The sequence below is a fragment of the Aedes aegypti genome, chromosome 1, assembly GCF_002204515.2.
Source record: "Aedes aegypti strain LVP_AGWG chromosome 1, AaegL5.0 Primary Assembly, whole genome shotgun sequence".
Lineage (NCBI taxonomy): Eukaryota > Metazoa > Arthropoda > Insecta > Diptera > Culicidae > Aedes > Aedes aegypti.
In genome coordinates this window covers 285,973,688-285,988,133 of record NC_035107.1, presented here as the reverse complement: position 1 = coordinate 285,988,133, position 14,446 = coordinate 285,973,688, and the positions used below count along the sequence as shown (strand labels likewise).

The 14,446-nt window shown below is 42.4% G+C and overlaps 1 protein-coding gene across 3 annotated transcripts in view; it reads right to left on the bottom strand.

The window, feature by feature from the left end:
- Positions 1 to 14,446, bottom strand: part of LOC5575653 (alpha-mannosidase 2) — a 79,898-nt gene that overhangs the window by 34,513 nt on the left and 30,939 nt on the right. For all 3 annotated transcript variants that reach the window (XM_021838072.1, XM_021838071.1, XM_021838073.1), the window contains exon 4: positions 8,527 to 9,589. In XM_021838072.1, the coding sequence (XP_021693764.1) occupies positions 8,527 to 9,589 (1,063 nt within the window). The remainder of the gene's footprint in view (positions 1 to 8,526; positions 9,590 to 14,446) is intronic.

Genomic DNA, 14,446 nt, shown 5'->3' with positions numbered 1-14,446 from the left:
GTGATAGAAATGCGAAGATGAAAATATGATGGAAAAACGACTAAGTCCGAAACGTAAACAACAGGACCAGCAGCTGTCAAATAAGTGAGGTTAGGCTCGTCTTATACAGCGCTCTATTCATACGATAAAAATAGAGCTCTGTGAAATTTTCATAATTCTAGGTGTTAATTTAAAGGTGGCCCAAATACGATGTAGGTTTATATGGAAATTACTATGGAGAAATTTTGGAAAAAGTTCCAAAGACGTCAGTACTGGAATGTAAGTACAAGTTTATCATAGTTTTTACCATAGTAAAAACTCATTCTTCAAGTCATAATAAAGAAATATACTGAAGAGAGCAACTCTATCGGACGGGTAGGAGATGAGTTATTAATGAGTTTGTTTGCTATTATTTAGTTTCATATGGGATTATACTGCCGTGAATCGCAAGTCAGTCCCATCTGCATTTTCGTCAAAATTGAGTTGAGTTCAGTTTTCAACATCTCTTCCAATGCTCTTTCAACTGCACTGTTGAAATAATATGATTTGTTCGGAAAAATTAGGAAAAAAACAGCAAGTCAAATTGTCCCATAATGAAAAGTAACCGCATATCAGTCCCATTACAGATTTCCGCACCGTGTGACACAAAAATGAACCGTATTTAGATCATCTTTATATTTTTCTCGGAAAGATATCGTAGTGATAAGCAAGTTGTGAAAGTTTCATTAAGATTGGAACATGTTACAATCCTCTGGAATTTTTTGAATTATCGTATGGAAAACGAGTTTGATAACTTCACAGCCCATTTTCTCAATGCCTACTTTTTACAGATGGGACTGACTTGCGATTCACGGCAGTGTAGCCCTGCAAACATCTGTAAAACTCCCAAACCAAATTAGCTCAAAAGGGATCTTTCATTAACGTTTAAGATTGAGTTTTTACTATGCGATGATGAGTTTGTGCTAACGTGGTTGGAACATTTTTCAAAGTTTTTCCATAGTTATTTCTATATAAACTCACATTGTCTTTGGGCCATCTTTAAATGACCATCTAGAAGAGGGGCCCAGATAGCCGTAGCGGTAAACGCGCAGCTATTCAGCAAGACCAAGCTGAGGGTCGTGGGTTCGAATTCCACCAGTCGAGGATCTTTTCGGGTTGGAAATTTTCTCGACTTCCCAAGGCATAGAGTATCTTCGTACCTGCCACACGATATACCGTAAGGACGCCATTCACCGCTCATTGAATTGTTTTGAAAAATCTAAAAAAAAATTTCGCAATAAAAATTATCGGCATATATAAATATACCAAAATGGATTGTAGAAGAATGAAATTCATATAATTTTATATTATAGATTATTTATAAAATAATAATTTTAGGCTGTTTTAGGCGGTAAACATGAGTTAAACAATGATTTTATTATGGCAGATCTGAAAAAGCTTTTTAGTTGCCACTGTTTTATATATTGTTGAATTATAATACAAAGAATACAACCAGCTAATAAAAGTAAACTAATTCCAACTAGTGCTGTATACAGGGCCTCATACTTCGGATGAGCGGCGAATGGCGCCCTAAACATGTATCATTGGCATACATGTCGTTCGGTACCATTATACATTTTAACTTTTTTATTTATTTTTATTCGGTACCATTATACATTTTAACTTTTTTCCTACAAGAACAAATGTTTTACCTTGCGTCTAGTACAAAAAGTTGTAAAAAATATCGAACAGCCGATTTTTATCAGAATTTAACATGTTGAAATGCTGTTAAATGAGTGGTGAATGGCGTCCTTACGGTACACACATGCAAAAATGGTCAATTGGCATAGAAAGCTCTCAGTTCATAACTGTGGAAGTGCTCATAAGAACACTAAGCTGAGAAGCAGGCTTTGTCCTAGTTGGGACGTAACGCCAGAAGAAGAAAGCTGAAAATTTCACAGAACATTATTTTATGGTAAAGATGGTATAAAAGATATGGAAGATTGGAATTTCAAAAATTTTAAAATTTTTAACCGCCCATTTGCTAAGTTTTAAAGTTTGAAAAAAAAAACTATTAAATCTATTCGTACCATCTCTCATCTTTGTTACTTCATTCCCTATCTGTATTATATCATCTCACCTCTCTATTCCTATAGCCCCTTGTGTTTATCTCTAATACTTCTTATTTTTGTCCCTATTTTCTCTTATGATGTATATAATTACCTCTAACCGACATTAGGATCTGAATACATCAATACTAATACGTAATTTATTTTTGAATCTGATGGGACGTTGTCTGTTTGCACTCAAATCTATAACAAAAGGTCGAAAGACAAAAAGTCGAAAAGTAAAGCAAAAGCGACAAAAAATCGGAAAATTGTATTTCCAAATGAAAAATTTCCACCAAGCAAATCATGTTCGACTTTTTGTCCTTTCGATGTTTTAACTTTCGACCTTTTGTCCATAAACACTGTAATTCGATCGCCGTGAGAACCGAGGTTCATTAGAGCGCGTTTGCTCAGAGGAGAGTCAGTGTCAGCCCGCTTTCAAATAAATATAATTGATGGGCAAATGGACTCGTGGTGTATTCAAGAAGCTTAACTTTTTCTTCTGAAAATCAAATCTATGACCATCTGCTTACAAAGCGAACGTTTAGCCAATTACGCACGTTGGCCGTCTTCATATCATTTCATGACTATTCCTATAATTTCGCTCTCGTCTTTGTTGCTCTAATCTATCATCTCTATTCTAATTGTCGCTTGTATTTATTCCTTCGGTTTCTAATATTGATCACCTCCTATCTTTACTTAAAGCACTCTCGTTTTAATCTAATTTCTGTTACTATCATCTCCCATATCTATTCCTATCGTCTCTCATTTGAATTCCTACCGGCTCTCAAGCCTAATTCCATCGTATCGCATATCTATTAATATTATTTCTTTTCCAAGAGATATGTCGTCTCTTCTTCCTCCTATACTCCTGTCTGCTCACATCTTTATTTATCTCACCTCCATTCCTAGCGTCTCTCACCGGCCTCCTCTTCTAATCAACTCTCATCTCTCATCCTAATCATGTCCTATTACCATTCCCTTCCGCTGGATAGCTTCTTCTCGGAAGTCTGAGTTTTTTTGAAGCTTCAGAAATTTGGAAAGTTTCTTCTTAAAAACTGAGCTGAAAAGCTTCTTCTCAAAAACTGAAATTGGTAAGCTTATCCTTGAAAGCTTCTTTCTTACTAGTTCTTACTAGAAAGCTCTTTCTCCGAAGCTTGAAATGCGTCTTCGCAGCTTCGGAGCTTGAAAAGTTTGCTCTTTCTGTTTCGGTAGATTCTTATTTCCATTAAAAATATTATATCTCTTCGTGTTATCTCATATTCGTATTAACTTTCATCTTTGTTCCTACATATCTTTCGATCACTCTATTCTATCATCTCACCTCTCAATTTATTTTTTTTTTCGTTTCCTATATTTTTTTTGTTTTCGCCTCTTATCTATAGTTGTAATTTCATTTTTCTGCCATCTCTCATCTCTATCCATATCTACTGCTGTCATCTAGAATCTGCATAACTATCACTTATCCTTTCCAATGTTGCTTCTTTGTTCTTCATGTCCCTTTTTTGTTCCCATCTATTTGAACTCTGATCTTGTATTTCATTTCTCTCTATCTTTTATGCCTCTGTCCTATTTTATCTCGATTCATGTATACAATCTTTAACCCTTAAAAGCCCGAGACGAGACTTGAGTGGTTCAAATGACTCGTTCTCAGAAACTAGCCAACCGAATTACGAACTTTTTGAAGCTACTTCAAGGGAAAAGTTGGGTATGCTCGGGATGGTTCCTGTATCCTCCCCCTTTTTTGTGGGGGGGGGTGTAGATGGGTCATAAGGTATAATTTCAACTAACCTTGATCATATGAACATGACAACAACAAAAAATCATAGTTTTCCAGAGACAAATCATCATTTTGGCCACTCCGAGGCCCCAGAACAGGTGCTGGAAGTCCTGGAAACTTTGCAAGGGATGAACGATACTCCTATAGCTCTACAAGCCTATTATGTGACACATATATCGTAATTCAGTTGGCTAGTTCTTGGGAACGAGTCATTTGAAGCACGCAAGTCTCGTACCGGGCTTTTGAGGGTTAATAGCATTTATTTTCCAAGAAATATGCCGTCTCGTCTTCCTCGTATCTATCTGCTCACATCTCTATTTATCTAAACTCTTATTGCTCTTCCTCTTCTAATCAACTCTCTTACCGACATTGAGTGTGAAAACCATCAATATTTTTATTGAATTTATTTTTGGATCTGGTGCGACGTTACCTCTTGGCAACCTCTAGCTTTTGCAAGTAGATCAAATAGTACTCTGTGTAGCTCAATTCATCCACAGGGCGACATTGGGCATAGCCGTCAATTGCCGTGATATCCACATTTCCTCAAACGAATGTCAATGTCAGTTCGGTTTCAAACGCATACGCATACACATCGATGAACGTACATTTGTAGTTGCTACTCCGTGATTGATCAGAATTAGTAATCCTTTATAAGAGAGATTCGCGGAAGCTGACATTTCTGTCAAAGTGTGAGCCAATCGAGCAGCGAGAGCTGTCAAAGTGTGAGCCAAACGAACATGCGTTATGTTTGTTTTGAACTTTTCTTGAGGAGTAATGTAATCCGCTTGAAATTATTTCGATAAAAGTAATTTTGCATGAAGCAAAAACATGGAATATTTTTCTTTTTTAAATTTTTGTCAATGCGATTTTTAGTTGTTGATTTTTTCGGCTGTTTATTAGTTTGGATATATAGCTCAAAGATATATAACGTAACAAAATACACTTTTTTAGCAATGAGGAAGTCATGTCCTTGTTACAATATTATTCTAGACGCCGAGCAAAATCAGCACTGCTGGTCTGTTGCCAAATCATTCCATTTTACTTCCGCATATCTCTCTATAAAGAATCACTAATCAGAATAATCAAAATTGCACAGGGAACCAACAGATGCAGCTTGGGAGTAGCATACCATCTTCAATGTACAATTTTGAGAACTCCAAACTTGGTAATGTCAATAACGGCGCCGACCACGTCCTTACGGCAATCGGAGAGGGTGGGGAAGGAATGTTAGTGTGGACGTCCATTGCTACTAGAGACCGAGATCACCTTTGCATCTCCATGGTTTTTACGGGAGGGAGTTATTAGTGGGAGGGTTCAAAAGCTACATTATCAGGATTCACCGTGGTAAGAGATGCAATTCATGTAGCCTCAATTAAAAAAAATATCTATCTATGCGTCTGCTTTGTTAATGTCAAACTGCTCAAAGGTTATTTTTAGTAATGGCGATAAAATTACCGCAAAAACAAGTGCGTGTATCTCATTTTGTTTTATAAAACAGGAATGATGGCTTATGCCGATACTTATACGAACGAATGTAAAATTGCCACGATACACATTTGTTTTATTACAAACATGAACGAGCTCACCGTTTGGTAATCCATTCTCGACTGAGGTCACAATCTTGGCATCAACACGCAAAACCTTCGATAGAAATTCATTCCGATGGCACGCGAAAACGAACTTTTGAGCTTGGGCCTTAAAAAAGCACTGCCCAGCAAAATATGGAAGCGGAAAAAAAAACTTTCCACTCCAACGGCTCCAAAAACGAATTGTTTGCTTAAACTCTACGAAGCGTAGCTCAAAACACTGCCTTTAATTCACTTCACTTATTATAACTGTTTTTTTATGGTGTACTCAGCTGGAGCTGCATGACAGCTTCGTTGTCTGTGCTGGACCCCGTAGTGCAAATTTTTACCTCTACTTTTGCCAATATTTAGGCTATGTTGCCCGCTTTAACACTGTTTTGTTTGAATATTGTGCAGAAGTAGTTTTATTAAATTGTTTTTGCTTCAGTTTCCCTCCCGTAGTCATGTATGTATAGTCATCCTGTAGTTCTGAGCAATCGGATTCTTGGTTACGCATGGAGAAGCGACATGAAAATATATGTTATTAATCAAAGCATTTCTTGGAAATAACATACAGAGCTATGTTGTAGTAGTCTATGTTGACAAATTGTAGCACAGATGTCACCTCCAAGCATCTTTTGACAATGATAGACAGGAAATGTTAATTATACAGTATGCGGTCGTATATTAAAGGATAGCGATAGGGAGATCCTTTTTTCCCGAATGGAATGAAGGTTATTGAAGTGAAAAACCTGAAATGTACTTCCATCTATACGCGAACAAGAACTATCTGAAGTGCCTCGTCATTGTACGTTATGTATTCTTTAGTATTTTAGTCGTTTATGCTACTAGTCTGAAACGTGATGTGCTATACTATATGAATAAATTTCAAAATATGAATCAAGGGTTTGGTTTTAAATAGTCTTATCTTCCGAAGGTCGTACTGGAATGCTAATCAATACAATACTTTCTAGGAGAGATGACTGTCTATGTTGCCATCTTGTAGTACCTGTAGTACCGAATCCAAGTTGTAGATAATTAATATGAGGAGAAGTATCAAGTAAATGTGTTTGGTTTGGTCATCGAAGTGCTTTATGTTCGTCTTATTGTTATTGTTCTGAGGTCTTCTCAAAATGAGAATTCAATTGAATAATGTCTCAAGTTAGTATACAGTTTGGATAGACAAAGTTATTGGTACGGTATTATCGGGCGGGTGAATATGTAGGGGGCTGAAATGGTGTACAATATGCGTTCGCTAAAAATTAAAAACGTTACTTACCCCTTTCTTAGTATACCCACCAGCGCATATGGATCGTTTTTACCTCAGTTTGATGTTAATTCGATCCGTGTCCGTGCTGATCTATGTGGTTCGGCTCCTAACACGACGTTTGATACATACGATGACGCGGCATTAAACAAATATTTCCTGATGTGATACCACCACGACTGGACATGTCTTTGGTTCCCATATAAGTGCTAATGGGGTAAGCCCACCCATCGCGGCAAGATTGCACGTCCTAGGGGAGGGCACTTCACTTATTATAACTTATTATAAAGAAAATAAGCTACACTTGTATCAGCTTTTTTTTAATTTCACATTAGCTGATTTATGATTTCATCAGCCGAATTGAAATCACTCGCGGAGACGAAAAAAGTAACATAAAATTTAAAACACAACCGTTCGTGCCAGTGTCAGTTTGCTATCAAACGGTTGATGAAGTTTGTTGGAATCAAATCGTTCACCATCCATTTATAGAGCGAACATGCAACCAACTACGCTACGTTGACCTTCATTTCGGCTCATCACTATTCCTATCATTTGGCTCGCATCTTCATATCGTCATTTACCTCTTTTCTAATCGTCTCAAATCTCCTTTTCAATCGTCGCTCATATCAATTTACAACATCCTCCTTCTTCGCTTATAGGCCTATTCACATGACGTCTCAAATCAGCTGATCGGGAAGCACTTTGACATTTCTTCTATGAAAATGACAGGCCCGTGTTAGCACCGGTCCCCCACCGATGTAAACAAATGCATAGACGGATCTGTCACATGAGAAGGCCTATATCATCCTCTTATCGATTTATATCATCATTTATTTATATTTATATCAGCTCACATCTTTATTTCCATCGTCTCTCATCTCTATTTTTATCATCTCTCATTCCTAATTCCATCACCTCTCATATGTATTGAAAAGAAGCTAGAAAAGCTTACTCTCAGAAGCTATAAAAGCTTCTTCTCAGATGCTTGGCAAGTTCCTTTATGTTTGGTAAGCTTTATCTCATAAGCTTCTCTTCAGAAACTCGGAAAACATCCTCCTAGAAGCTCGGAAAGCTTCCTGCTAGAGGCTTTGACGCTTCCTCTCAGAAGCTTGGAAAACTTGCTTTCAGAAGCATGGAAAGCTTCATCTCAGAAGCATGAAACCCAAGAGTTTCATCAAAGAAGCTTGGAAGGCTTTCTTCCAGAATATGGCGTCTCTCGCATGCTTGATTTCTCCTCAAAAGCTTGGAAAACTTCCTCTCAGAAACATGGAAGGCTTCTTCCTAGAAGCTCGAAAAGCTTTCCTCCAAAAGCCTGGAAAGCCTCCTCCCAGAAGCTTAGAAAGTCTCCTCTTAGAAGCTACGAAGGCTTCTTCCAAAAAGCTTGGAAAACTTCCTCCCAGAAAGTTGGGAAGCTTTTTCCTAGAGACTTGGAATTTTTTTTTCTCCAGGAACTTGAAAAAATTTCTCCCAGAAACGAAACTTGAGAAGCTTTTTACCAGAAGCTTGGAAAGCTTTTTTTCTAATTTGAAGCCTTGAGAACCTTGTAAAGTTTTCTCCTAAAAAATATCGTATCCTATATCAATATATATCATCCTCCATCTTTATTTCTATTATCTCCCATCTCTGTTCTTATCGTCTCTCAGCTCTATTCCTTTAATCTCTCATTGATATTCCATCGTCTCTCATATACATTGCTATCGTCTCTCATATCTATTGTTATTGCTTTTTTCGCATTCATCTCGTCGCTATATCTGCTCACATCTCTATTCATCTCAACTGTATTCCTATCGTCTCTTCCAATCATCTTCAATTCCGTCATTCCTCCATTCCCCTCCGTCCCCAACTTACCTCGCCCGCCTTCAGCGACGCTCCACCAAGCGGCTGCCCACTCAAGATCGTCAACCGCCAGCTATCGTCCTGGATGTACATCGCCGACGGCACCGGATAGTAATTCGCCTGCAGTGGCAGCTTATCCATCCGCTTCCTCTTGATAATCTGCATCCCATTCAGATCCGTGTAGTAATACTCGCCACTATCGATATTGGTCGACACGCGCATCACAATCTCCGTATTCTCCCGATCGCCAATGTCCACCAGGTTCCGAATCTCCACGGCGCCGTCCTCCCTCAGAATCGTCTGATGCGTGGCAAACGGCAACCCGCTGGTAATACTGGACTCCAGCGGTCCCTTAACCACCAGAACAACCGGTTCACCCAGTTTCATCGTCGTGGCCGGACCATCCGGATGGAACAGATACGCCCCACTCTTGCCCGAAGAGAACCTCATTCCGTACTTCAGGAAGTCCAGATGCACTGGCACCGTGTTGGCGTCGATCGAAATCGATTTCAGCAAACCGTTAGCGTTGAACGAAGCCCCAGCGCCACTATCGCCGACCTTAAGCGAAATCTTGCGCGGTTCGCCAAACTCCGGCAGTTCCGGATATCCGTTCAGGTTGATCGTGAACGGAGCCAGCGACATGACGGTGATCTTGGCGAACGTGACCCGATTGCTCTGGTCCGCTCGGTTCCGGGAATTGATGGTGTACACGACCAGTCCCATGGGCGGGACCGATGCCTTGAACAGCAGCCGGAACTTGGTGTTGGACGCCTGCGGAGTGCTGGTTCCATCGGGACGGGTGTGCCACGACCAAACCGGAGCGACCTGCGCCGGAACGGACTGTCCGGTGCGGGCATCCTGCACCTCTACGAACGGCTTACCGATGTAGACCTCGACCAGCTCGGTGCGCTGGTAGGGTAGGGAGTTGTGCACTACCACGTGTTTGATCGGGAGTTCATCGCCGATGATGATCGTCGGACGGAACGTGTCGGAACCGTCCACGGTTCGCGAGTCGTCGATGCTCAGGTAGGCAAAGGTCGGATCCGCTTGGTAGACGGCGGGTTTCGTGAGAAGTCTGTGGGCAAAACGAAACGATTAATGGATTTAGAAATAAATTTTATTTAGACCTCGATTCAATTTTGATTCGATTTAGATTCGATTTCGATTGGATTTCGATTGCTGGAAAACTTCTTCTCAGAAACTGGAAAGCTTCTTCCCAGAAGCTGGAAGGCTTCTTTCCAGAAGATGGAAAGCTTGTTTCCAAAAGTTTGAAAGCTTCTCTCCAGAAGCTGTAAAGCTTCTTTCCAGAAGCTGAAAAGCTACTTTCTAGAAGCTATAAAGCTTTTTCGCAGAAGCATGAAAGCATTTCCTCAGAAGCTTGAAAGCTTCTTCTGACAAGCTGGAAAGCTTCTTCTAAGAAGCTGGAAAGCTTCGCCCGGAATCTTGAAAGCGTCTCGCAGAAGCTGGAAAGCTTTCCTCAGAAGCTTAAAAGCTTCTCTCAAAAACCTGAAGGCTCCTTCAAGAAGCTTGAAAGCAGAAGTTTAAAACCTTTTACCAGAAGCATGGAAGCTTTTACCAGAAGCTTGAAAGCTTCTCTATAGAAGCTTGAAAGCTTCTCTGCAGAAGCTTGAAAGCTCCTCTGCAGAAGCTTGAAAACTTCTCTGCAGAAGCGTGAAAGCTTCTCACAAGAAGCTTTCCAGCTTGACAGAAAAATCTTCCAGCTTGATCCAAAAGCTTTCCAGCTTCTGGAGAGAAGCTTTCTAGCTTCTGGAGAGAAGCTTTCTAGCTTCTGGAGTGAAGCTTTCCAGCTTTTGGAGTGAAGCTTTCCAGCTTCTGGAGTGAAGCTTTCCAGCTTCTGGAGTGAAGCTTTCCAGCTTCTGGAGAGAAGCTTTCCAGCTTCTGGAGAGAAGCTTTCCAGCTTCTGGAAAGAAGCTTTCCAGCTTCTGGAAAGAATCTTTCCAGCTTCTGGAAAGAAGCTTTCCAGCTTCTGGAGAGAAGCTTTCCAGCTTCTGGAGAGAAACTTTCCAGCTTCTGAAGAGAAACTTTCCAGCTTCTGGAGAGAAGCTTTCCAGCTTCTGGAGAGAAGCTTTCCAGCTTCTGGAAAGGAGCTTTCTAGCTTCTGGAGAGAAGCTTTCCAGCTTCTGGAGAGAAGCTTTCTAGCTTCTGGAGAGAAGCTTTCCAGCTTTTGGAGAGAAGCTTTCCAGCTTCTGGAGTGAAGCTTTCCAGCTTCTGGAGTGAAGCTTTCCAGCTTCTGGAGAGAAGCTTTCCAGCTTCTGGAGACAACCTTTCCAGCTTCTGGAGAGAAGCTTTCCAGCTTCTGGAGAGAAGCTTTCTAGCTTCTGGAGAGAAGCTTTCCAGCTTTTGAAGTGAAGCTTTCCAGCTTCTGGAGTGAAGCTTTCCAGCTTCTGGAGTGAAGCTTTCCAGCTTCTGAAGAGAAACTTTCCAGCTTCTGGAGTGAAGCTTTCCAGCTTCTGGAGAGAAGCTTTCCAGCTTCTGGAGACAACCTTTCCAGCTTCTGGAGAGAAGCTTTCCAGCTTCTGGAGAGAAGCTTTCTAGCTTCTGGAGAGAAACTTTCCAGCTTCTGAAGAGAAACTTTCCAGCTTCTGGAGAGAAGCTTTCCAGCTTCTGGAGAGAAGCTTTCCAGCTTCTGGAGACAACCTTTCCAGCTTCTGGAGAGAAGCTTTCCAGCTTCTGGAGAGAAGCTTTCTAGCTTCTGGAGAGAAACTTTCCAGCTTCTGAAGAGAAACTTTCCAGCTTCTGGAGAGAAGCTTTCCAGCTTCTGGAGTGAAGCTTTCCAGCTTCTGGAGTGAAGCTTTCCAGCTTCTGGAGAGAAGCTTTCCAGCTTCTGGAGACAACCTTTCCAGCTTCTGGAGAGAAGCTTTCCAGCTTCTGGAGAGAAACTTTCCAGCTTCTGAAGAGAAACTTTCCAGCTTCTGGAGTGAAGCTTTCCAGCTTCTGGAGAGAAGCTTTCCAGCTTCTGGAGACAACCTTTCCAGCTTCTGGAGAGAAGCTTTCCAGCTTCTGGAGAGAAGCTTTCTAGCTTCTGGAGAGAAGCTTTCCAGCTTTTGAAGTGAAGCTTTCCAGCTTCTGGAGTGAAGCTTTCCAGCTTCTGGAGTGAAGCTTTCCAGCTTCTGGAGAGAAGCTTTCCAGCTTCTGGAGAGAAGCTTTCCAGCTTCTGGAGAGAAGCTTTCCAGCTTCTGGAAAGAATCTTCCAGCTTCTGGAGAGAAGCTTTCCAGCTTCTGGAGAGAAGCTTTACCAGCTTCTGGAGAGAAACTTTCCAGCTTCTGGAGAGAAGCTTTCCAGCTTCTGGAGAGAAACTTTCCAGCTTCTGGAAGAGAAGCTTTCCAGCTTCTGGAGAGAAGCTTTCCAGCTTCTGGAGAGAAGCTTTCCAGCTTCTGGAGAGAAGCTTTCCAGCTTCTGGAGAGAAGCTTTCCAGCTTCTGGAGAGAAGCTTTCCAGCTTCTGGAGAGAAGCTTTCCAGCTTCTGGAAGAAGCCTTTCCAGCTCTGGAGGAGAAGCTTTCCAGCTTCTGGAGAGAAGCTTTCCAGCTTCTGGAGAGAAGCTTTCCAGCTTCTGGAGAGAAGCTTTCCCGAGCTTCTGGAGAGAAGCTTTCCAGCTTCTGGAGAGAAGCTTTCCAGCTTCTGGAGAGAAGCTTTCCAGCTTCTGGAGAGAAGCTTTCCAGCTTCTGGAGAGAAGCTTTCCAGCCTTCTGGAGAGAAGCTTTCCAGCTTCTGGAGAGAAGCTTTCCCAGCTTCTGGAGAGAAGCTTTCAGCTTCTGGGAGAGAAGCTTTCCAGCTTCTGGAGAGAAGCTTTCCAGCTTCTGGAGAGAAGCTTTCCAGCTTCTGGAGAGAAGCTTTCCAGCTTCTGGAGAGAAGCTTTCCAGCTTCTGGAGAGAAGCTTTCCAGCTTCTGGAGAGAAGCTTTCCAGCTTCTGGAGAGAAGCTTTCCAGCTTCTGGAGAGAAGCTTTCCAGCTTCTGGAGAGAAGCTTTCCAGCTTCTGGAGAAAGCTTTCCAGCTTGGAGAGCTTTCCAGCTTCTGGAAAGAAGCTTTCCAAGCTTCTGGAAAGAAGCTTTCCAGCTTCTGGAAAGAAGCTTTCCAGCTTCTGGAGAGAAGCTTTCCAGCTTCTGGAGAGAACTTTCCAGCTTCTGAGAGAAACTTTCCAGCTTCTGAGAGAAACTTTCCAAGCTTCTGGAGAGAAGCTTTCCAGCTTCTGGAGAGAAGCTTTCCAGCTTCTGGAGAGAAGCTTTCCAGCTTCTGGAGAGAAGCTTTCCAGCTTCTGGAGAGAAGCTTTCCAGCTTCTGGAGAGAAGCTTTCCAGCTTCTGGAGAGAAGCTTTCCAGCTTCTGGAGAGAAGCTTTCCAGCTTCTGGAGAGAAGCTTTCCAGCTTCTGGAGAGAAGCTTTCCAGCTTCTGGAGAGAAGCTTTCCAGCTTCTGGAGAGAAGCTTTCCAGCTTCTGGAGAGAAGCTTTCCAGCTTCTGGAGAGAAGCTTTCCAGCTTCTGGAGAGAAGCTTTCCAGCTTCTGGAGAGAAGCTTTCCAGCTTCTGGAGAGAAGCTTTCCAGCTTCTGGAGAGAAGCTTTCCAGCTTCTGGAGAGAAGCTTTCCAGCTTCTGGAGAGAAGCTTTCCAGCTTCTGGAGAGAAGCTTTCCAGCTTCTGGAGAGAAGCTTTCCAGCTTCTGGAGAGAAGCTTTCCAGCTTCTGGAGAAGTTCCAGCTTGAAAAGCTTTCCAGCTTCTGGAGAGAAGCTTTCCAGCTTCTGGAGAGAAGCTTTCCAGCTTCTGGAGAGAAGCTTTCCAGCTTCTGGAGAGAAGCTTTCCAGCTTCTGGAGAGAAGCTTTCCAGCTTCTGGAGAGAAGCTTTCCAGCTTCTGGAGAGAAGCTTTCCAGCTTCTGGAGAGAAGCTTTCCAGCTTCTGGAGAGAAGCTTTCCAGCTTCTGGAGAGAAGCTTTCCAGCTTCTGGAGAGAAGCTTTCCAGCTTCTGGAGAGAAGCTTTCCAGCTTCTGGAGAGGAAGCTTTCCAGCTTCTGGAGAGAAGCTTTCCAGCTTCTGGAGAGAAGCTTTCCAGCTTCTGGAGAGAAGCTTTCCAGCTTCTGGAGAGAAGCTTTCCAGCTTCTGGAGAGAAGCTTTCCAGCTTCTGGAGAGAAGCTTTCCAGCTTCTGGAGAGAAGCTTTCCAGCTTCTGGAGAGAAGCTTTCCAGCTTCTGGAGAGAAGCTTTCCAGCTTCTGGAGAGAAGCTTTCCAGCTTCTGGAGAGAAGCTTTCCAGCTTCTGGAGAGAAGCTTTCCAGCTTCTGGAGAGAAGCTTTCCAGCTTCTGGAGAGAAGCTTTCCAGCTTCTGGAGAGAAGCTTTCCAGCTTCTGGAGAGAAGCTTTCCAGCTTCTGGAGAGAAGCTTTCCAGCTTCTGGAGAGAAGCTTTCCAGCTTCTGGAGAGAAGCTTTCCAGCTTCTGGAGAGAAGCTTTCCAGCTTCTGGAGAGAAGCTTTCCAGCTTCTGGAGAGAAGCTTTCCAGCTTCTGGAGAGAAGCTTTCCAGCTTCTGGAGAGAAGCTTTCCAGCTTCTGGAGCTTCTGAAAGGGAACTTTCTAGCTTCTGGAAAGGAGCTTTCTAGCTTCTGGAGAGAGCTTTCTAGCTTCTGGAGAGAAGCTTTCAGCTTCTGGAGAGAAGCTTTCCAGCTCTGGAGAGAAGCTTTCCAGCTTCTGGAGAGAAGCTTTCCAGCTTCTGGAGAGAAGCTTCCAGCTTCTGGAGAGAAGCTTTCCAGCTTCTGGAGAGAAGCTTTCCAGCTTCTGGAGAGAAGCTTTCCAGCTCTGGAGAGAAGCTTTCCAGCTTCTGGAGAGAAGCTTTCCAGCTTCTGGAAGAGAAGCTTTCCAGCTTCTGGAGTGAAGCTTTCCAGCTTCTGGAGAGAAGCTTCCAGCTTCTGGAGAGAAGCTTTCCAGCTTCTGGAGAGAAGCT